General features: G+C 39.0%; 1 protein-coding gene across 1 annotated transcript in view; it reads right to left on the bottom strand.

Annotated features, from left to right (window-relative positions):
* LOC125459938 (dynein axonemal heavy chain 5-like) overlaps positions 1–23,981 on the bottom strand; it is a 259,757-nt gene that overhangs the window by 7,231 nt on the left and 228,545 nt on the right. The window contains exons 71-78 of the mRNA XM_059651530.1: positions 17,615–17,767; positions 16,088–16,333; positions 14,528–14,747; positions 9,958–10,163; positions 7,957–8,160; positions 5,425–5,640; positions 3,342–3,554; positions 664–816 (exon numbers count right to left, since the gene is read on the bottom strand). Of these exons, the coding sequence (XP_059507513.1) occupies positions 664–816; positions 3,342–3,554; positions 5,425–5,640; positions 7,957–8,160; positions 9,958–10,163; positions 14,528–14,747; positions 16,088–16,333; positions 17,615–17,767 (1,611 nt within the window). The remainder of the gene's footprint in view (positions 1–663; positions 817–3,341; positions 3,555–5,424; positions 5,641–7,956; positions 8,161–9,957; positions 10,164–14,527; positions 14,748–16,087; positions 16,334–17,614; positions 17,768–23,981) is intronic.

The raw sequence follows: 23,981 nt of genomic DNA, 5'->3' as shown, positions 1-23,981 counted from the left end.
TCACAGACATGACAGACAAAGAGTAACAGTGCCCCACTTTGTGGACAAGGTTCTGGATGTCCTGGGGGACAGGGTGATTCATTCACAAGGCATCTTCTTCCTCAGGCAGTGGAAGCATTAGTGAACCATGTTAGCATTATTGGCCAGGCTTATACCACATCCAATCACAGAATCACATCTAATGTTTGACATTATATTTAAGGTTTTACATGTATGGGCACGTTAAGTATAAATCATTACTCTGCATATTGTAAACAGCCAAAAGGAGGAGCTTTGTATCAAGAAGGAATTGCATAAGCACCTGAAGGGAAATACTTTTCACAGCTACAGGTAAAAGTAGGAAAGTGGGACTAATTGAGTTGCTCTAACCCAAGTCTAACATGGATTGAAAGGATTACGTGGCCTCCTTCGCTGCTATAACTATTTTATAATTAGGTTGCCAAATCACTTTTTAAAAATTTGATTGAATTCAAAGAACTTTGCGAGACTCCATCAGGGAAAATACATTTTGAGAAATTCAAACTCCTTGTCCATCATTCTTTCAAAAGATAGATGTAATAAACAGTCTCTTAGCCCTATATTCTCTGGTGTGCGCTTGACCATTTGGCTCCTAATAATCTACATTAAGATTATCTGGATGAAAATGTTGCACTATTGACTGACCTGTCTCATAGCTGTAAGGAATCCTTGAGGATTGAAGAAACCTGTCATCCAGAAACAGTTTGGCCTCCCTTCAAAAATCCAAGAGTGAAACTGATGATTCCTTTTCAGTAACTCAGTGAACCAGAATCCCAAAGTACTTGAAGCCCAAGATGCCTTTATAAAATTAAAAACTAAAATTAAACACAATACCAGAACTCTGAAAACAGATCCAATATTCACAAATGTTTCATAACTGGAATCTGTATATATGTTGCTCAAGATATTACACAATAGATAATTACTTAAGAGATTTCTTTTATGCGAAACATTTAATGTTTTGTTTCAATGTCACTTTGAATGGTAAGTGGACATTAAGACCTGTGGCCATATACATAAGAATTCTTTCAACCTACTGACAGATCTTGCTCAGACAGGGAGCTGGTTTATACAGAAATGATTTAAAAACAGGTTGAAATTCCCTCTGCACCACCCGATTAAGAAACTTTACTCATAGCCCAAGAAGAGCACCCTATATTGCACCAGGAAAATGGCTGTCTCCTAGACTACTCATTCTTGTGGCTAACAATGCTTCAGGTATGTTTGAACATTGACCCATTTATACCATATTGACACTACTGCTTAGATTTTCACAACAGAGCCTCCCTCTCATTGTCAAAATTGCAGAGGGTACTGACAGTCAGAAATTCTGCCCCTGAACATGTGCCCAACACCATTTTCCCAGCTTCAGGAATAGTGACAGGTTGTGTTTCACATATGTGCATTTTGTGGCAGCAGCTGCCAATATAGACCAATGGCTGCCTCCAATCATGTGAGATTTTGGTCTCCCAGGTGTGGGAACACGTATGCACAGTAGACCTTATAAGTGCTGGTCTGAATCTTGTGGAATTCTTCGGAAATATGGGGTATTCTTTTGGGTAAGTCAACTCGGATGGTATGGTGCCTGCCGATTGGCAGCTTGATTGACGGCTCTGCTCATTTCTAGACTCTTTGAAGTGGTATCATGTATTCCAATATCTGTTTTAATAAGGGATTATACACTTGAATAAAAATTGTGCTCTTCCAAGGGATTATAAAGTTGAAAGAATATAGATTTAGTGATTTTTTTTAAGAATTACGGAGGCTTTTTTAGTTAAATAATGTCAACTGTAGGCTCTTGACTCAAAGCTTAATATTATTTAATCACAGCATGGGTCTTGACGCCTGCCCACAAGAGACAATGGTTAAGTTGGCAAAATAATCATTTTGGTGTAAGGACAAAAAGAGGTTGGTCGGGACAAGAGATGAAATGAGTTTGCACTAAGTTGACATAGGGGATATCTAGGAGGCAGAGAGGGGCATAGGTTGTATAGGGGTTGTGCGACTTGGATTAGCATTGATGGGGCATGGTGAGAGAATGGAAGGAAAGGGGGTGTGAAGATTGAGGCTTGTTTTATGTTTTATTGTGTTTTTAAGACTTCAATGCAATATTGGTTCAGACAGTCAGGCCTTCTAGAGCCATCTGGTCAAATTCCCAGAGAAATGGGGCATCCAGGAATGAAAATTCTAAATTCCGAGAGAACGTCTCCTTGGGTTTGGTTTGTGAAACCTGGAAATGTCCTTACTCTCTGTTCAGGCCGAACAATTTGTATGGAATTCACTTTGTACGTTTTATGAACAACTAACCGAATTCGCGAATGTGCACATTAGACATACTGCAGCAGAGAGTCTCCTGCAGGGTCAGCTGTACAAAAATTGCCAATAGAAAGCACCATCAATATGAATATAAGCATCAAGATCAAATGTCTACAAGACATGGAGGAAGTTCTGCTACATTGTGATAGCCAAAGTGAAACTGTTGAGCATTGCAATGTGTACAGAGGTGGTGCAGAAAACTCACTGCATAATCTTCCTTATCAAACAAAATGCTGATCCCAGCATAAGCTCAAACTACTACCCATCCCATTGTACATATGCATATAGCCTTCTGTGAGTGCTATCTGTCCAAATGCATAACAACTTTATAAAATATAAGAACATCATTTTAAAAAATGCATTGTTCAAAATAACCATCTGGTAGAGAAAACAAAATAGTTATAGGATGTGCTAACTTCTGCCTTTCAGTTCTGACATTATTAATAAAATACGGTTCCAGGTTATATATTGTTTTGAGAGATGATTTACAGTCTCCAACGAACTTCCTGACACAAACAGACTGGCTTAAAAAAGATGGTACAACCTGCCTGGTGTGCAGCCTCTCTACTTGATTGTCAATCCAGCTATTGAGTTTAACTTTTAATACAATCAGAGCATTGTTGTAGATAACCTTTAAAATCAAGCTAGATTACTGTCCTACTATAAATGTCCTAATTCTTGAATTTCAATCATTTGCCACAACTAAACAGTTAGTAAATGAGCAAAGATTTTAACCTGATGCTACTATATGTTGGTGAATCAGCATACTACATTATGAAAGACATAACAATTACAATTCTAATTTTTGTGAAAAAATGCATCTTAAAACAAATGACAGTTTTAATCAGACAAAATTCTGGGATAAATTTATTGCCTGCAGCCTAGCAGAAAATGATCTTGTGTGATTGAAGGAGTCCTCTGAAATTAACAGCTAACGTGGTAGCTACTCCATTCTCAATCACCACACAAAATAAATATTGTGCATATTTATAAAGTATCTATCTTACCTTTAGCCAACTGGCTGGGAGACGTGCATCATACATACAGTCTCGTGCATCACGTAGGTTTTCACTCATTATAATTGAACCATCTATGGCAAGTTTCAGATCCATTAGTGTGTTGCGCACCAATGAAATCACTTGTTGCATATGATCGATCTCCTGATGGAGGAAGATGTTCATTGGCTGAAAAATACCCATCTGTGCCAATCTTTCTTTAACCTGAAGTAAGGAATAGAAAACTGTAGAATTAATTAAAGTTATTATCATGAAGTGAAAATAAGCATTCCATCAAAAACACTGCACAGTAAAATAACAGAAATATCAAGACATACTAATGAATTATATTTAAATAGCATGCCGTTGTGGCTCAGTAACATCTTAAAGAGCTTTACATACAGCAAATTATTTTGAACTGCAGTCATGCTATTACACAGGCAAACCTACAATCACTTTTACACAAATGCCAAATGGGATAAACAGCCAGTTCAATTGTTTTTGACTGGGTACAGTGAAAGTGAAATATGGTCAGAGTGCTCGGAAAATGTCTTGCTCTTCTTTAAATAATACAACAGAATCTTTAAAATATTGACTTCATATGTCATCCAGAAGTATCATCTTCAAACATATAGGACTGCCTTAGTAATGTTAGACTGGAATATAGTCTGAAATCCTGGAGTGGCCTTCAGCCTATAAGCACCCACCGCAAAATCAAAACTAACAAAAATCACATCTTGTAAACTATTAGTTATGAACTTTCTCAATCTAAGTAAATTACTAATTGAAAAAGTAGATCCTAAATCATTTTAATGCATTTATTCCAATGTTCCTTCTTCAACAAAAACTGGTTAAAGAGAAATGCAGACTTCAGAAAATCTATAATTTAAGAGGAGCAACCACCAGCAGAGTTCTTAGATACAGCTTTGGAGTAAATGTTGGAAATAATCACATCATTCACAATGCAAAAACAACTATCATGTCATCTGCATACAATTTGCTGCTCAAAAAATAAGACAACACCATCATTTGTGATCTGGGGCTGAAATGGTAACTAAAGTTAGATTGTGCTGGAATCAGCATGTTTTTTTGCTGTAGGGTGAATACACCTTATATGTGCCTATAGAAGGTTGGCACTTTATACGGCCAGTTAAATGTACCTCACATTTCTATACTCTTAAAAGAATCATGGTCTTTTAAAATTTTCCTTGGATGTTTGTGTATTCAATCATTCTGCCTTCTCAGCAAAAGACTAAGGTTGCCAATATTTGAAGACAGTATCCTTCACTAGTCAAAAGTGTGGTAAACATTTTATAAATCCAGAATGGTTGGGAGAACAGAATATCCAAGATATGCATACATTTTGCAAACAATAGCCATTTTGCGAAATAATCATGTGCTTAAAGCTTAAATCAAAAGTAACTTGTTTCAGAAATGAATATATTTTATAATGTGTTCTCAGTGCATTCTTTAATGTTCAAAAACTGAATTATAAATTAGAACATGTTGCCTTGCCTAATGACTTTAACATTGAACAATATTATTGTATTAGTTTCTGATTCATCAAATCCAACTCTGTAATTGTTTCAAAAATGTATAGTATTTTTGTACAACATCCTCATCCTGACATCTAAAGTCTACAAATACATCTTGCAGGATGATCATAGAATAGGATCCGTACAGTGTGGAAGAAGGCCACACCGCCCCTCTGAAGAGCATCCCATCCAGATGCCTGCTGTATCCCTGTAACTCCGCATTTTCCCATGGCTAATCCACCTGGCCTATACATCCCTGGATATTATGGGCAATTTAGCATGGCCAATACACCCAACCTTGACATCTTTGGAGTGCGGGATGAAACCAGAGCACCTGGAAAAAACCCATACAGACACAGGGAGAATGTGCAACCTCCACAGACAGTTGCCCAAGGCTGCAATTGAACCCAGGTCTCTGGTGCTGTGAGGCAGCAGTGCTACCCACTGAGTCACTGTGCCACTCCAATGTGATATTTGAGTTAGTCCATATTTTCCAGTACATGAAATATCTAAGGTTACTATTTTAAACACAACAAATTAGGACTTTCTACACAACTTACTTTATAATTTACGTAATCTGGAGGTAATTTCATCAACATGTCATCAGCTAAATGGACAACTACAGCCTCCCGTGTCTCTCTGATTCCTGTTGAGCTATCCTTTGGCTGGATGCTGAGAATTGTATCAAGCACATCCTGAGCTAATTTCCTTTGATAGGTGATGTCAGCATTAGGATGGAGGCCAAAGACCTCTGGCGTATCGTATGCTGGTAGGCTCTATCAAGTACAAAAATATATTATGGAGACAGACATAGCTTTATTCTTAATTATTTATGGCATAACAACAAAATTTTCTTGCATATTTCATGTTGTAGGTTTGAGGAACACTTTCTGCATTCTCTTTTAATCTCATGTCACTACTTCTTCAGAAGCATTGAAATCAGCATAAACAGCTTTCTTATGATTTCTCCAAAGACAATCTGGATAGACATGCAAAAGCTGCAAATGACGGGTTGATTGAAATTTGTAAGATTCAAATCAATATGTGATATGTATGATTAATATAAATTTTAATACCATTTATGTTAGAACTTAGATTTTGAAATAAGGGCATATGGGTTTAATGATCAACTTATCAGCATTTCTAGAGCCACGGTTTTTTTTTCAAAGCAGTATGAGCCAAATTTCAGCCTTCACATTGCATGAACTACTGTGTTTATGGGAAAGATAACAGGAGTTAAAAACTCAATATTGATTTTTATGTTTACTCTTAACACTCAAACATTTTCAATTGCAGTTGCTCCTGAAATATATTAAAACATTGCATTTTTATCACCAGCAATTTCATTCTTAATTGTTTGAAAACAAAGCCAATTAAAGAACATTGTTCAACTCAGATGAGACTATTAATTACCTCGACAACTGAAGTTGAAGGGGAGTAACAGTTTTGTTAGTCTGTAAGCAATATATCTCAAAGTCTAATGTATGAATTTTGACAAAATTTTAGTAGCCAAAAGACTTTGGACAAGTGAAACAAAAACAGAAAATTGCAGAACTGAAGAGGAGTCACTTTATTCAAAATGATAACTTTGCTTTCTCCTTGCAGATGTTGCTCAACCTGCTGAGTTTCATCGAAAAATTCTGTTTTTGTTTCAGATCTCCAGCAATCACAGTTCTGTTTTATTTTCGACTTTGGACAATGATCATTTACACATTTCAGTGGAAGAGGTGAATGGCAACAGATTCCACGATACTATTCTCAGAAAATCAGGAGATTTTACAGAGCCATCTTTCAAAATACCATGCACAAGCAAGTTTTTCTTCAAAATCAAATGTGTGGCTTCAAGGGAGTTTGCTTTGGACAAATCAATTTCCACATTTTGTTACATCATAACAACAATTCTAGTCTGAAAAGTAGTTAGGTGATTGTGAAACTTTAAGAAATAACCAGCAAAGCTGGTGAATGAGGCATATGTATCTTGTTTACTTAACATGGAGCTCCAATATGGCTAGTATGTTCATTTCCAAGTATCATTTTTTGTTTATGATTACCTGTATGTCTTTTTTTGTGACTGGTGTGTCAAAAAGCCATATTAATGCTATGAAAATTGATCATTAAAGATAGGAACTTCTGCAGTCATATCAAATTGATGTAGCATAACTTTACACATTTTACTTTTTTGCTTACGTGTACAACAACTTTGTCATACATATTCTAATCACAATGAAAATTACTGAATAATTCTGTTTTATTATATACATAATTCAAGCCCATTTGTACTATATATTATATGTATTTGTCTTTATATAAACCAACGAATTTTGAATGGATTAGTTATGTTAAATTGATGTCACACAATGAAAAAGTGTTACACTTTGCAAAACATAAAAGGTATTTTCTATTGCTAAAGTTGCCTTAGGAATGCAATGTTCCATTCAAAACATATTTTAGTTGAATTTTTTTTGGTAATAATTGTATACTGGATACAGTTGTTTGGTCTTTAATCACTCCATGCGTTGAAAGTCAGAACTTGAGGTAGAAGTTGTTTTCTTTCTCTGTACGTTACAGTTCTTCTATATGAGAAACTTGCCTGAAATAAATTTGCCTATAACTAAGCATGGCATACAATTTAAGAAAATGATTAAATATGATAAAGATTTATGTGAAATGTGAGCACAAATATTTTTATTATTTAGACAGATACAGATGGTTTCCTTTATAGGTATTTTCAGGCTACTTGAAATTTTCTTTTAAATTAAATGGTAGAACTGAATTTCTTTCTAATAAAAGATGTGAGGCATTGGGCATTGCATTTCCTCAGCCAGTTTCTGCATAGCATACCCATTTCCAACCCACAATATATTAACTGCCATCACCTTCCTATCTCTGTTGCCTTCTTCCATCCAATTAACCCTGATTCTAAAGAAGTTAAACTAAGTCCTAAGGATGGACCTCTGAAGTCATGGCAAACCAATGAAGCACAACCTTATGTTCTTAGAAGCTTGAACCTACTACTAATTTACCGTGTGCATGAAAGCACTGTCAGGAAAAATTCACAAAGTAATAAAAAAAGTTTTATATGAAAAGCAAACCTGTATGTGTTGCAAGTATTGTTCTACTGTAGCACAGTTAGGGATGGTGTAATCCTTATAAAAGCAGAAGCTCGGTCCAAACATATGCTCACCAAACCACACTTTAGCCAAAGCTTTCAGTAGTCGCTTATCATAATCATCTGTTACACGACCTCCATATTGGATTTCACCAATCATGTAGTAAACTGTATTCCAAGATATGCTCTGGTGGATAGGATCAAGTACATATGCATTCTCTGATTAGTCTAGAACCAGACTGAAACTGGAATTGACAGTTTAAAATATGAATTGCAGTTCATAACAATGCTGTGGAAATATGCAGTTTAAAAAAAAATCAAGTGATGAAATGTAATCACACAACAAACAGATACAACTGTTATCAATTTCTATAGTACAGAGTGCAATCCGCAGATAGTACGCTTTAAATCTTTACTAGGACACAAGAGAAGGTAAATAGTTCTCATACATGAAGATGAGAAAGCAAAATAACAAGGAGTTACTGAAAGCAGCTGAAAGCAACCATTGCTTTGAACACCTGCTGGGGAATAATTTTGACTGATTGTTATATGTCAGTTGCATTTTCCATATTAGCTATTTCTAGAAAGATCTAAAATTTAAAGAACAGATGGCAGGAACACAGAGTCAGGGTAAATGTCTCCTTCCATTGATAGTGGCACTGTTAAAAGTTCGGTCTGGCAATCAATGCCTGTGGGAGGATGAATAAGAGAATTTAACTTTTGCCTCTGACACCTGATACTATCAATTTCAATCATGCTTTCAGGAGGAGACATGGAGAAGGAGGAGAAGAACTGAGCAGCCGGACATTTACTACCACAGGTGAGGTTTGAGAGCAACTCAAGCTATCTACATTTTTAATTAGCACCAATGTGGATTAACTGAGGAAGGAAAAAGGCATTTTACCTGAAGATGCGATGACCATCCCAAATATATTCTCTCTCACCAACGTTGACTAGTTCAACCTCTGTTTATCATGCTTCTTTGCCCTTGCCTCGGCCCATGTGCTGCTGAAACCCTCATCCATCCTTTTGGTGACCCAAGGACTCAGATAATGTAATGTTCTTCTGCAGGTCTCCTGTTCTTCATCCACAGTATAAGTTTTAGTTCATCCAAAGCTTGCTGCTGATACCTTGACTCTCACCATGTGATATTCATACATCATGCCTACGCTCACCAACTTCCAGGCACTCCTTGTCAAGCATTTTCTGACATTGACAATTATCATTCTTCGGTTAAAATCATTCAATGGCCTCTCCTCAGACTATCTTTGTAACTTCATCCAGTCCTCTCAGAACTTGATGTTCCTCCATTTCTGGCCATATTTGCACCTCTGATTTTCTTTGTTCCATCATTGTCAGCTGTGCATTCGGTTTATTAAACACAAGACTCTTGGATTTCCTGCTTAAATTCCCTACCATTCTGCCTCATTTAAGATGCTCTGTAAAATTTACCACTTCGATCAACTAATTGGCAACTAGTCTGTACATAGTTAGGTGCTAACTATTTTTCAGATTAAGCTCGACATGCCTTTAGAGGTGTTACTACATTAAAGTAGCTATATAACTGTAGTTTTGTTGTTACAAACAAGATAATTAAAGGGCTGTTCAGTACATAATGTTTTCACGGACTGATATGTTAAATATCAGTGTTTTCATATAGTAATACTTCCATTCTACATAACTGCATAGAAAACATTGCTTTTGGGTTTTGGTTTTCTAAATCTGCCCTATCCCTTTTTTGTACCAACAAAATGTAACTGTACTCAAATTCTTATATTTCCCATCTGTTACAATGTGCAGCAAGACCAGGGAAGAAATAAGGATGACTATTTGTCTGCAATGCTGCAGAGTAGCAAGCATGATTACATCAGCATTTAGGGAAAGTTCTAACTATTTAGAATTACAATTACATTTGTTGGAACTAAAACAGAATTGGTACGATTAAAAACATTAACCGTTCATCTGTGAGAAAAAGTTTTTGTACCTTTTTGCTGTCTGTATCGTCGAGGTGGTTTTGCACAAACTGGATTGTAGCATTTAAATCAGCTTGATTAAACTCATAAGGAATATTCCAGCCAAGAGGTCCAAACTTACGTCTTTCCTGCACAGTGGAATGAAGGAAAGCTATTGCATATAGCATGGGTTTCCAATGAGGTGTGTTATTAGCATCTAGTTGGTCTTGGCTGATACCTTAAAAGTCAATGAAATTAGAATTACATTGATGGAATTCTCTTGACAATCCTTAAAGTTCCAATAAAGGATTATTTGCTATAAATTTCTGATTCTATGGTCAATTGTCAATTAATTGATGACACACAGGTTTAAGCAATGTTCTTGAGGAAGATTGAGCGTTTAGCATAAATCTTTATGGAAGGCATCAAAAATGGAAAAAAATTCATTGTAACGTCTCGATCTCATTCAGCCTAACATTTCTATGTTGATGTTTATGTTTCTCATCAGCCTCTTCCCACCCTTCGACATTTAACTGTATTAGCCTGTCTTTCTATTCAATTTTCCATCATGAGCTCATCGAGCTTCCCCTTAAATGTAGTTATTCCATTCACTACATTTGTTGCAAATTAATTCCAAATTCAAACTACTCTCTAGAGAATTCTCCTAAATTTCCAAACTAGATTTATTGGTGATTATCTTATATTTTGGCCCTCAGAACCAAAATTGCCAACATGTGGAAACATCTCTCAATCTACCCTATCAAAACTTTCATAATTCTAAAGACTGCTGTTACATTACCACTCTTCTCTTTCTCCAGTAAAAAAGAACGCCCTAAGCTCATCCAATCCTTCCTGGTGGGTGTAACCTCTCAGTTCTGGTATAATTTCAACACTTTTTTGGTCCTTCTCCAGTTTTACTTTCCGATTTTCATAACAGTGAGACAGAAATTGTGCCAAAGTGTGGCCTAACCAAGGTTCTATACAAGTTTAACATAACACCTCTGTTTTTCAATGCTACCCTTCTAAAAATGACCCAAGTGCTTTGCTTTTTTTATGGTCTGATAAACCCTTCTTAGAAATGTCAAGTTCAATATGTTGGTCTCCCAGGTAAATAGCAAGACAATATACCTATTTCATATTTCTGCAAGTTTATTGTCCATTACCAATAGGTTTATTGCTTGCATCCATCAGTGGGCAAGTCACTATCCTGACTTTTCTTCTGTTCTTCATACATCTGTCGACTGAGAGCTAAGAGGTGCAAAATGGAGAACTGACGTTCAACATTTGCAAAACAATACAACTGTTGGATGGCATGGACACATACTAACGATAGAGAAAACATAATGGGAAAACTGAATGTAAGAAAATAAGTAAGAAGCAAACATAAAATACAAGAGATAAGATTTCTGAACACAAATACAAGTCTTTAAGCACACTATAATTAGACAGATTGAGTTGACAGTGTCACAGTAATATCATGCTGCGTAAAATTCAACAATTTCAACATGCAATGCTTTATCAGCCACCCGAGTTCACAAAAAAGAAATGTTCTCTACGTTTCACTCCAGTACCACACTTTTATGGTCAACTCTTAATTGTCCTTATTAAGTGTATGGCTCAAAAAAGATAAGTTTCTAAAGGCAACTAGTGTGGTAAAATAGGAACAAAAACAAAGTTGCTGGAAAAACTCAGGAGGTCTGGCAGCATCAGTGAAGGAAAAAACAGGGTTAACATTTCAGGTCCGGTGACCCTTCCACAGAACCTTCCAAGGAAGGGTCACTGGATCCGAAACATTAACACCCCTATTTTTTCCTTCACAGATGCTGCCAGACCTGAGCTTTTCCAGCAACTTTCGCTTTGTTTCCGATTTACAGCATCTGCAGTTCTTTCATTTTTTAGTGTGGTAAAATAAATGTCAGCATTATCAGTGATGTCCACACCCCAAGAATTAATATTTCAAATAAGTAGCGCATTCATTGTCAACATTATCAGACCTATGTAATACTATTAGAGACTTGAAGCCCACAGAAAATGTCATAAGTCAACATTATTCTAATAGATCACCACATTTCTAACATCTGGAGATTTCAGCTTCTTTTTTTAAACAGGAAATTCTATCTGCTGGTTCCAGCTGGAAAGGCAGAGAGTATTTGACGACTCCCCATTGGCGACTGAAATGTGGTGTTCTGGGCCAAAACATAATGGATAATAATGGAATAGTGTAGGTTAGATGGGCTTCAGTTTGGTTTCACAGCTCAGCGCAAAATCGAGAGCCGAAGGGCCTGTACTGCACTGTAGTGTTCTGTGTTCTATGTTCTAAAACAAAGTATGCAAAGTGATAACATAATATGAAGATTAGACAAAGCTTAGACATTTATTTCCTGGTGTGAGAATAATTAATTTACATCCTAAAGTCCTGAACTGCATTTTACACTCTAATGAATTCCCAACATGGTAATTTGACAAATGGAACTAGCCGGAAGATAACAATTCTTACAAATGGAAACACATGCAATGCTGGCCTACAAATAACATTTAATCAACATGTATAAAACAATTTTTAAAGCTGTTCAACAATTCTGCTTCAATGTTCACCAAAAAATAGTAAACTATGTAAGACATAGAAATCAAGCTATCTCTCTACATGGGGTTCAAAACTGAGAAAGCTACCAAAGCTTAAAAATGTGACGCTATATTTGATTAAAACACAAGTATCTTTTCAAGCTGTCAATGTAAATGTTTGTAGTGAAACTAGTGAAAAGATAGAGATTGTCGTAAATGGAAAAAGAGAAAACTGTACTCAGAGTAAGTAGCTTTGTCGAATATAAAGTCAAGCATACACATTATCAACCGAGCATCAGGTTACGTTAAATTTTCCATGTAGACATTGAGTCATCTATTTGAGGCAAACATTGTTTGCCATCTGAAATTATGCTGTTTCTCTGTAACATCCAAGTGCCATAGTGTGTTGAAACCTCATAAATAAGTGCCTGTCTCAATCCATTAAAGATTTATTCAAATGCAAATTTGAATAATAATATATAGTTTGTACATAGCCATGCACTGCAAGTTCAAAATCCAATTTGCACTTCATTTTACAAAAAGTAATTAATTTAAACAGTTTTAATTAAACAAAACTCAAAAGCTTTTTTCTTCATAATTAATGGATTAACAAAAACAATTCATGAATTTTCAGGAGAGGTTTCTATTGCAAGTCATTATTAATATTGGACTGTCTGCTGCCAATGCACTTGAACTGAAAGTTGGTGCAGTTGATGACATCATTGAAAGCCACACCACACTGGAATCAAACACTGGGACCACAAGCTAAAGTACTGCATTGAAGTTACTGCCTTCCCCGGCGATCCTCCTGGCCTCCCTACTCAGTGTTCCATCTTCAACATCCCACTAGCTGCTCCTCTCTCACGACTCCCTTCACCATCCCACTGGTCAGCCCCTTCACCATTCCACTGGTCAGCCCCTTCACCATTCGACTCATCACTCCCCCTCACCATTCCACTGGTCACTCCACTTGCTGCTCCCCTTAACCATCCCAGCAGCCACTTCCCCTCAACCTTCCCACTGGTCACTCGCCTCACTGATCCCCTCACCAATACACTGGTCACCCCTCGCTGCACTTATCATCATCTCACTGGTCACTCCCTCCCACCATACCACTTGTCACCCCACACTGCACCTCTCACCATTCCTCCGGTCAGTCCCTTGTACCATCCCATTGCTCAGTCCCCACAATGCACCCCTCTCCAGCCTAGTGCCCACTCCCCCTCAGGGCTTCTCTCACCATCCCACCGCTCACTCCCACCATCTCACTGCTCACTCCCCTGCACCATCTCACTGCTCACTCCCCCTCACTGCTCCCCTCACCATCCCACTGCTCACTCCCACCCAATGTCCCCCTCACCATCCCACTGCTCACTCCCACCCAATGTCCCCCTCACCATCCCACTGCTCACTCCCACCCAAAGCTCCCCTCACTATCCCACTGGTCAGTCCCTCTCAATGCTCCACTCAGCATCCCACTGGTCACTTGCCCTCGCAGGTCCTCTAACCATCCTACTGCTCATTCCCCCTCACTGTCTCCTTCACCATCCCACTGCTCATTCCCACTCAATCTTCTCCTCACTATCCCACAGATCACACCCCCTCAATACTCCCCTCACCATCCCACTGGTCACTCCCACTCAACGGTCCCCTCACTATCCCACTGGTCACTCCCAATCAATGCTCCCCTCACTATCCCACTGGTCGCTCCCCATCACCACTCCCTTCACCATCCCACTGGTCACTCCCCATCACCGCTCCCCTCACGATAATTGGATTACAGTATCCCTTCCCTCTCCATGTTAGAGTGTTGGGCTGGCATTCACTGACATTACTTGCATAAGGTGCAAGAAAAGCAGCCAAAGCTCATTGAGCCAACGTATTCTGGAGAGGATGGGAAGTAACATAAAAGAAGGGAAAGTGCATTTAAACTTTCATCTGGTTTGAAGCCTGTTTATGTATGAATTAACACATGGCAATCGGGAAGATACCACAGCATCAAATTATTACACACAATCATCTAACCATTGACTTATCTACCTGCATATGTTCGTTTCAGGCCAGCTTTTAATCCTTGTGGTGGCTCATTGGTAAACTTTATCGCCATTTGCAGCAGTGTAATAGGGAAGTGCCTGTGGACTTCGGTTGTCATCCATAGTCTGAATGATTCGTCAATAGTCTCAGTTTCAGAAATTGTGTCCATCAATTCATCCATGAAATCCAGTCCTAAGTGACAGTTCTGAAGGAGTGCCCAACCTCCCTTAAAATTGAATTTCCAAAGACAATTAAATTCAAGGCAAATAAATTTGAAAGCCAACAAAAACAAAGTTATTGTCTAAAGGTCTTTTAAAATTTATTTTCTATGTAGTAATTTACTCATCACCAGATTTTTTTAAAAAAAAGTTTTACACTAATATCCTGAAATTAACTCATTTTCTGATATGTCCCTTCTCTTCATTAGTTAATGTCTGGGCTCCACTTGGCAACTCATTCCATGAAGTTGCTGAGATCAGGAATTTATCAGTGAAAAAAAGCTGGGATATTATTCAATTCACAGTATTCTCAACATAATTGTAAATTGTGTATTAATTGCATTGTTAAACTATATAAGTGAAGGGCAGGGTTTAGTTACGAATTTAGTGCACTTATAAATGGAAACTGCTAAAACATTGATGGTGGTGGGTAGAGTGATGAGGAGATGCTGGTGCTGGACTGGGGTGGACAAGGTCAAAAATCCCACGACACCAGGTTATGGTCCAACAGGCTTATATGAAGACACAAGCTTTCAGAGTCTCACTGCTTCTTCAGGAGTCAGTGAGAGAGGTGGCATCAAACACAGAATTTATAAGCAAAAGATCGAAGGATCATTGAACTGATGTGAACGTATTGAGCAAACCTAAGATGGCAGTTAAATCTTTAATCAGTTAGGAAGAATTAATATGCAAACCCCAGAATTTCTGAGATTAAACTATTAACTGATTAACAGTTACTTTAGGCTTATTCAATGCATTTGCATCAGTTCTATGGCCCTTTGATCTTTAGCTTATAAATTCTGAGTCTGATGCCACCTCTCTCACTGACGCCTGAAGGAGGAGCAAGGCTCTAAAAGCTTGTGTCTTCAAATAAACCTGTTGGACTATAACAAAAACAGAAAAGCTCAGAAGATGTAGCAGCATTTGTGAAGAAAAACAATCAGAATTAACGTTTCGGGTCCAGTGACCCTTCCTCAGAACAATTGACTGTAACCTTGTGTCATGTGATTTTTGACCATGGCAGGTAGAAGGCAGACATACACATATACTTTTTATATACATTTATTACCAAGGAAAAGGAATGGTGCCCAATTTCATTCTTCATCATTTGGCTTGGGTTTCAATTAACAATAGCACTTTAATGTTCAAATCTCTATAAATAGGAGAATGTTCTTAAGATAATCATATTATGAAATTGCACAATCTCACAAAAAAAACATGTTCTTTGAACTAGACTATCAACTTAATGAAAATAAAGAAATAAGTTCACTTTCTTTGAGGAGACAGATCACAGCTTCTGGAAAGATTGGATTGTACAGAAATTGGAAATTAATAATAATCCTCTTACACTTGACATGGTCTGTTGCAACAGTCTGCGTGCATGCATCTCTTGGCCTTGACCCATAGAAACATAGCGAGTCTCAATTTTCAGTCTCTTCCCAAGAGCAATGATGCGGTCTGTGGGATCAGAACCCATTGAGAGGAAACAGATGAGAGGGGTTCTCGTGTCAGATTCTTCCCAGCTTTTCTCAAGGTCCAGAATAACACCTTCTGCATACTTCTCACCCAAAGAATCAATAATGTATTTGCGGGCCTAAATGTATAAAAAGAAGTATTGGAGTTTTAGATTTTTAAAGTCAAACATTTTATTACTTTATCTGAAACACTTAAAATGTTCAAAGTTATAGCTAGCTGAGAAAGGTTTCTCAGTTTTATATATCTTACCATAACTGAATACAAATGCACTAGGGTTCAATGAAGATCAACTCATTAAATTGTTGACCTGACAGGTAACTGTGGTTACCGGACCTCAGTCAAGGAGGCAGTGAAGTCACTCAATTTAAGAGGCAGTCACACTTAAAACAACCGTTAGTTTGAACCAGAGTGTGTTATTTTCACTCTTGTCTCTAAATCAGAAGTTCATGGGCTCAAATGTCATCTAGACCTCTGTGTTTGCCTAACTCTTAAAAGCAATATTAATTATATAGGTCTATTTCTTTCTCTTTGAAGAGCTGGGTAGTCAATGGCTCTTATATTTAAAAATGAGGTGAAGTTTTAAGAATGGCATTTCAGATGGAGTAGTGCATACAGCTCTTGCTAGATATGGGAGTTTCATTTTAACATCAACAAACATCATTGAGGGAATTATCTCCAGTTGAGATTATTTAAGTTTATGATCACAGAGGCAACTCAATAATGTCAAGGAATGAGAAAGAAGTGTCTGGAACAAAAGTTTCAAATGCAGTCATCCTGCTGAGGAACTGGTTGTTTTTGAAGCACTGTTGAGTATCCAGATGTTCGGAACATAAGGAAAGACAGACTAGAGGAGAAAGGCCTAGAGCAAGTTTACAATCCACAAACAATCTGAACCAATGGTTTCAGTTGGATTAGCTGAGAACAGGACTATCAAATAAGGCAAACAGAAAAGTGGATTTGAGTCCACAACCAGAACAGGCACAATCTTATGGAATGGCACAGCAGGTTCAAAGGTCAGAGTGGCTAACTCTTGCTCCTACATCTTATGTTCCTGTGACTGCATTGGAATCAAACAACATGAGGTGACTCTTGTCAGGGAAGATTGGAAATCCAATTGGCTACATATTAGGAATAGTAGACTTGGTAGTGTTCTGATAAAATGGAGTACATTCATGCTGAAAGTTTGGAAATAAACTGGGGGGAAAGGAATAAAGAGAAATGAGAAGAGAGAGTGGCCACATAGGGCTAAGACTACTAATTGAGTGCAGGATCAACACCTACATGAACTGATTGAATGGATCAGGTTGCTTTGTTATATAATTTCTATGTAATTCAATGCTTAAGTGATAGCCTTACAGAAGGAAGCTGTGAAGACAGTTATTATTTTCAAATGTTCCACCTGTTCAATTGTTCTGTCTGGACACCAGGATCGGACCAACAAAAGTTTGCCAAAACAATCCAGACAATGATGGTAACCATCAGGCATGAGGTCCTCCTCTTCTGGAGCATCTTTCTCATACCAGTTTTTCCACTGTTTCTCATTTCGAGCAATCTACAAATGTTACAGATGGACAGCTGTCAATTACAAGAGTATATTATCCTCAGGAAAAGGATTCCTTCAGGAGAATTTCTTCAGCAAAAAGGCTCAAAATTGAAACAGTTGATTAGTACTACTTCTCAGTGCTGACATTCCTGATCTCGAACCCAGAGTCCAGTCCAATCATTTTCCAGCCTGTATGTCCGATTTTATATTCATGAAAATAAATATCTGGAAAATTGGTGAAGTTCCAATATGACCAGACTGATCTTTACAGCTGACACTTTGATTTGTTTTGCAAATCACAAACATTTGCACTGGGACAACTAATCCATAAAATCTGCCCTTATAATCCTCAAGTAGACATTTACCTCTGGTTAGATGACATTTTTTTTACAAGATTGACCTGAATGCCATTTAACAGAATAACTAAATTGCTAAATCATCAAGATCATCTACATCCAGCTGAGTTCAGAAAAGATCAGCCGTTTTTTAAAAACAGTGAAGAAGGAGAACAAAGTATAATATTGAATCAAAGTTAATACGATTGTTTATGACATTTTTTGGGTTTACAATTTTATCAGCCGCCTTTAATTTGTTACAACCTGGAAATAAACATCCTTGATCCAATCACATTTCCCACCTTGTATTTTTTTTATAGAGCTTCAGTTGATGCTGCTATTAATTTGCAAATGCTGTATGTAGCCATCATTTTGAAGCGCTCAAAATTGATGCCTGAAAACTGGTTGCCATTCACCTTTCCAGCCTTCATGAGGTAAGTAAACATCTCAGGGAACTGCATCCCGAATCAAGGGATCACACTGCTACTGCTCAGTTCCCCTTTTTTTTGGACCTCAATAGTTAGGGATCATGGGGAATGCTGGTTCAGAGTCGAGGGCAACAGGTGGTCGACTGTGGAATATACTTGACCTCCATTCTTGCTCCAATTGGTCTAGATTGGGGGAAATGGAGGTCACCTTCCAACTCAGCAGACAGGCCACTCTGGTCTGCCAGTTGATAAACCATCCACTTTTCTCCCTAACATAGTTAACTGGGTTAGTAGTGAGTCATGAAGGTTATTTATGGACCTTCTTATCCAGGATTTAATTGCTGAGGTGGTGAGAAAGGATGGATATCTTTCCAGTGCAAACCTTTCCAATTATTTGCCCTTCACACCACCTTTCTCACCATCCCCAGGAAGGGGATTAATTGTGCCCAGTGTTTCACTTCAATCCCTCATATTCAACAGAAAGACATCCTGGGAAGAGGTAGGGACAATGGATTTAGAGGTGGTGTGGAGGCAACAGTTGGGCAGCATTTCCATTCCTATGGTTGCTGGGAGGCAATGTTTAATTCTTGCCAGGGTCCCTTTAACCAGAGATTCTTTGCTTGACAAGGTGCAGGTCTTAACAAGCTTGCGGGAAACCTGAAAGAAGTATGTAAATACCATGGCTGATATAACGATTTGTGGCAAAGCTCATTAATAAAACAACAGGTTCCTGACCCACTGCTGATCCCTTCAACGTGAGGCTATTCAGCAGAATTCTCCCCATGGTATCCCGTTGAGTACCTGGATACTATATTTGAATGTTACACATTTTGGATATAGGCACAGTGATTATTTGTGTATAGCCCCAGTCCTGTACACCACTCACTTCTAACTGAATATAGGAGTAATGGAATCAGCTGGCAACTGCATCTTGGCCTCTCACTTCATGTACTGAGGTTTTTCAAAAAATCTCACTTGAGTCACCAAAAGTATCAGATGTACAACAATTTTTGGTCATTTATAACCCTGGAAGCTGCATGGATTTTTTGTAAGCATATTTTGGAATATCAAAACATTTAATGCTAGAATACCTTATTTGTTTGGAAAATGTGAGTATGACATACGTTAAATTGACAGAAAGTGGGTGAAAACAAACAGTATAATATATTGGTCATACCATAGGAAGTATGCAAGCCATTCAGCCCATTGAGCCTGCTTTGCCATTTAATACAATTATTGCTGATCAAGCATTTCAATGCTTTCCACCCACACTATCCCTAGAGCCATGCTATTGACAATCAAAACTATATCAGCCTCTACCTTAAACATACTCAAAGTCTGAGCTTCTACAGCCCTGTGGGGTTGAAAATTCCAAAGATTCACCATCCCCCAAGTAAAATGATTTCTGCTCATCATGTCTCAAATGGCATCCCCCGTATTTTTGAATTGTGCCCCCAGATCTGAACTTGCCAGTCAGGCAAAACATTTTATGTGCAGCTATCCTGAATGTTCTTTTAAGTATTTTGTAGTTTTCAATGAGATTACCTCTCATTCTTCAAAACTCTAGAGAATTCAGGCCCAGTTTGACTAATCTCTCTTCATAGGATTGTCCCACCATCTCTGAAACAAGTCTGGTGAACCTTTTTTATAGCCCCTCTGTGGCAATAATATCACTTCTAAGGTGGGGAGCCTAAACTGCGCACAGTACTCCAGGTGCAATCTAACCAAGCTCTTAGACAATTGAAGGAAGCCTTCATTACTCCAGTACTCAAATTCTGTTGCAATTAATATTCCTTTAGTCTTACTAATAGTTTCCTGCACCTGCATGTTAGCATCCAGTGACTTGTTGACAAGGACACCTAGATTTCTTTGCACATCTACACCTACCAACCTCTTACTATTTGAGAAATACTCTGCATTTCTGTTCTTCCAACCAAAGTGGAGCACCTCAGATTTTTCCAAATTATGTTCCATCTGTCATGTTTTCAGGCACTCACCAAACTTGTCCAAATGTTTCTCACAACACAGATTCTTGTTTTTTTTAGATCACCTGAAAATCTAGAAATACTACATTTGTAGCTCACATCCAAAACCTTGATATTTATTGTCAATAGCTCGAGTCAAAAAATTAATCTTTGCAGTATCCCACTAATCACAGCCCGACAATGTGAGATTGACCTTTTCTTCCTACTCCTTGTTTTCTGTTGGTTTGCTAATCCTTAACCTTAGCCAGGACAACACCACCTATCCCATGTGTTTTGATTTTGCTGACCAACCTCCGAAAGCGGAATCCAAATATTCCAAATCCATTGAAATGGAAATCTAAAATATTACATCCACCAACTTTCCTTTAACAATATAAACTGAACTGTGCTGATAATATTGAACACATGCTGCTCAATGATGTTCTGCTACTCATAATGGTGGTGATTTTCTCCCATTTTCTGCAGCATGCCATAATCTTCTTCACCCAGCTCTCGAACATTCTACCAGTCCTAATATTCCGGAGTTCTGCTGTTCTAGTACTTTACTGGACCAGAAACTCTTGACTTAACAAAGCCTTCAGTCTTAATGCTCTTTAGTGCTTTTTTCCACATCTTCATACAACTAGGAACTATCAAAGGAAGCAAAAGACCTTCCATCACAATAGTATTCAAAATTGTAGAAAATTGTCTTTGGTTACAACATGAAACCATAATCTGTCTTTTGTACTTTGGTTGATGCAGTACAGGTCAGCATTTCACCAGTTCTTATTCTCTGCACTCAGTGCCCCTGGCATTTTACAAGACCAGTTGGTCTTACCACAGAATAGAATGCTTACAGTGTGGAAACAAGCTATTTGGCCCAACTGGTCTACACCAACTTTCCGAAGATCATCTCACCCAAGCCCACCCCCTACCATATGTCTGTAAACCTGCATTTCCAATGGCCAATCCACCTAACCTTCACATCTTTGGAATGTGGGAGGAAACCAGAGCATCCAGAGGAAACTCACGCAGACACAAAGGGAATGTGCAAACTCTCCACAGACAGTCACCTGAGGCTGGAATTGAACCTGGGTCCCTGGCGCTATGAGGCTGCATTGCTAACCACTTATCTCTCTACACAGTGTTTCCACGCTATGATAAGACCAACCGGTCTTATGAGCCTCCATGCCACCTGACTGGTCAGTTCCCAATTTCCATAAAACACCACTGCACCTCTGTTCAGATTTCCCGGAACATCCTGCTGATCTCTTCCTAGCTCCCAAAGCATCTGATTCCTTTTAATTTATTTTTATATATGGTCCTGTCATAAAGGCAATTTAATTAGGTTCTTTTTTAAAATCAGCAATTTTTGCTCTTGGATTTTTTAATTCAGCAGTTGCTGTCATCTTGCAGCCTGTTTCCTGCCCACCAAGTTCTCAGCACTGCACATATATCATACTGTCCTCATGACAAGTGAATCTCAATACTTTTGAAGATGATTACTGTTTTTGTAACATCAGAGGAGCAGGACATCTTGACATTTCAGGTCAGAACCCTACCTCAGAAATGGGGGAGGGGAAGGGGATTCTGAAATAAATAGGGAGACAGGGGGAGGCAGATAGAAGATGGATAAAGGAGAAGATAGGGTGAGAAGAGACAGACAGGTCAAAGACGTGGGGTTAGAGCCAGTGAAGGTGAATGTAGGTGAGGAGTTAGTGGGGCATAAGTCAGTTCAGGGAGGACGGACAGGTCGGGGGGAGGGGGGCTGGTGGGGGGGCGTGATGAGGTTAGTGGTTAGGGGATGGGGGTGGGGCTTGAGGTGGGAGGAATGGTAAGGGAGATGGGGACTAGCTGGGCTGGTTTTGGCACATGGTCGGGGAGGGGAGATTTTGAAGCTTGAACAATCCACATTGATACCCTTGGGCTGCAGGGTTCACAAGTGAAATATGAGATGTTGTTCCTGCATCTTTCAGGTGGTGTCATTGTGGCAATGCAGGTGGCCCAGGATGGGCTTGTCGTCCGAGGAGTGGGGGGGGGGGTGAATTGAAATGGTTCGCAACTGGGAGGTACAGTTGTTTGTGGCGAACAGAGCGAAGGGGTTCCGCAAAGCGGTCCCCAAGCCTCCGTTTGGTTTCTCCTCTCCCACCGCAACCCTCCTGTACTTTCTTTGGCCTTGAAACTGCTCGACCACGTCCTAAAGCAAACCAGGCACTACAGCCACATTTCGTTTCTCAGTACCTGCCTACGGAACCGGATAATGCCCAACGGACTAAATGATCCCGTTGTGGCATCCTCTACATTGGAGAAACCAGAGGCTTGGGGGCCACCTTACAGAACACCTATGCCCTGTTCGCAACAAGCAACTACACCTCCCAGTTGCGAACCATTTCAATTCACTCCCCTCCACTCCTCGGACGACATGTCCACCCTGGGCCTCCTGCAGTGCCACAATGACGCCACCCGAAAGATGCAGGAACAGCATCTCATACTTCGCTTAGGAACTCTGCAGCCCAAGGGTATCAATGTGGATTTCATAAGCTTCAAAATCTCCCCTCCCTTGACCACATGCCAAAACGAGCCCAGCTCGTCCCCGTCTCCCTAACCATTACTCCCACATCAAGCCCTACCCCCATCCCCTAACTAATAACCTAATCCTGCCCCCCCCCCCCCCCCCCCGATCTGTCTGTCCTCCCTGGACTGATCTATTACCCACTAACTCCCCACGTACATTCACCATCACTGGCTCTAACCCCACCTCTTTGACTTGTCTGTCTCTTCTCACCCTATCCTTTCCTTTATCCATCTTCTATCTGCCTCTCCCGTCTCCCTATTTATTCCAGAATCCCCTTCCCCTCCTCCATTTCTGAAGAAGGGTCCCAACCCAAAATCTCAAGCTTTCCTGCTCCTCTGATGCTGCTTGGCCTGCTGCGTTCATTCAGCTTCACATCGTGTTATCTCAGGTTCTCCAGCATCAGCAGTTCCTACTGTCTTTGTGACTGTTTTTGTAATCTATTTTTAAATGGTTAGAACTGTTGCACTTCTTTTAGTTAAATGCACCTGCTACAGGCTGCAAAGGCAACCATCAGAAATCTATTAATTAACAGGAAGGATTAACCTTTCAGGAGGCCAGTAAATAAGAGACCCAAATGTAAACATATTTGTTTCAGTAAAGTTTTCAGTAGCATTCAGTGCACCTTCAGAGTTACTTGGGTGTTTTTCTGTCCTACTTTGGGCTCTTCTTCTCTGGACTGAGTTGCTCTGGGAATGCTGGATGAAAGACGGGACACACATCGGACCTTATGGATGACATGGGGTGGGGTAGGTAGTTAATGAGCTGGGTTTGTTAACATACATCGAGACAATCTGAAGCAACTTGAATTTAGCCAAAATAATGCGAGATTCTTCAAAGTGCAGATCTAAACAAGCCCACTGGAAACATGGATGAATATATCAATGCCATGACTGAGTTAAAGAATCGTGGCCAAGTTCATTG

This window comes from Stegostoma tigrinum, chromosome 16, assembly GCF_030684315.1.
Source record: "Stegostoma tigrinum isolate sSteTig4 chromosome 16, sSteTig4.hap1, whole genome shotgun sequence".
Classification (NCBI taxonomy): domain Eukaryota; kingdom Metazoa; phylum Chordata; class Chondrichthyes; order Orectolobiformes; family Stegostomatidae; genus Stegostoma; species Stegostoma tigrinum.
This window is presented reverse-complemented; position numbering and strand designations above follow the sequence as displayed.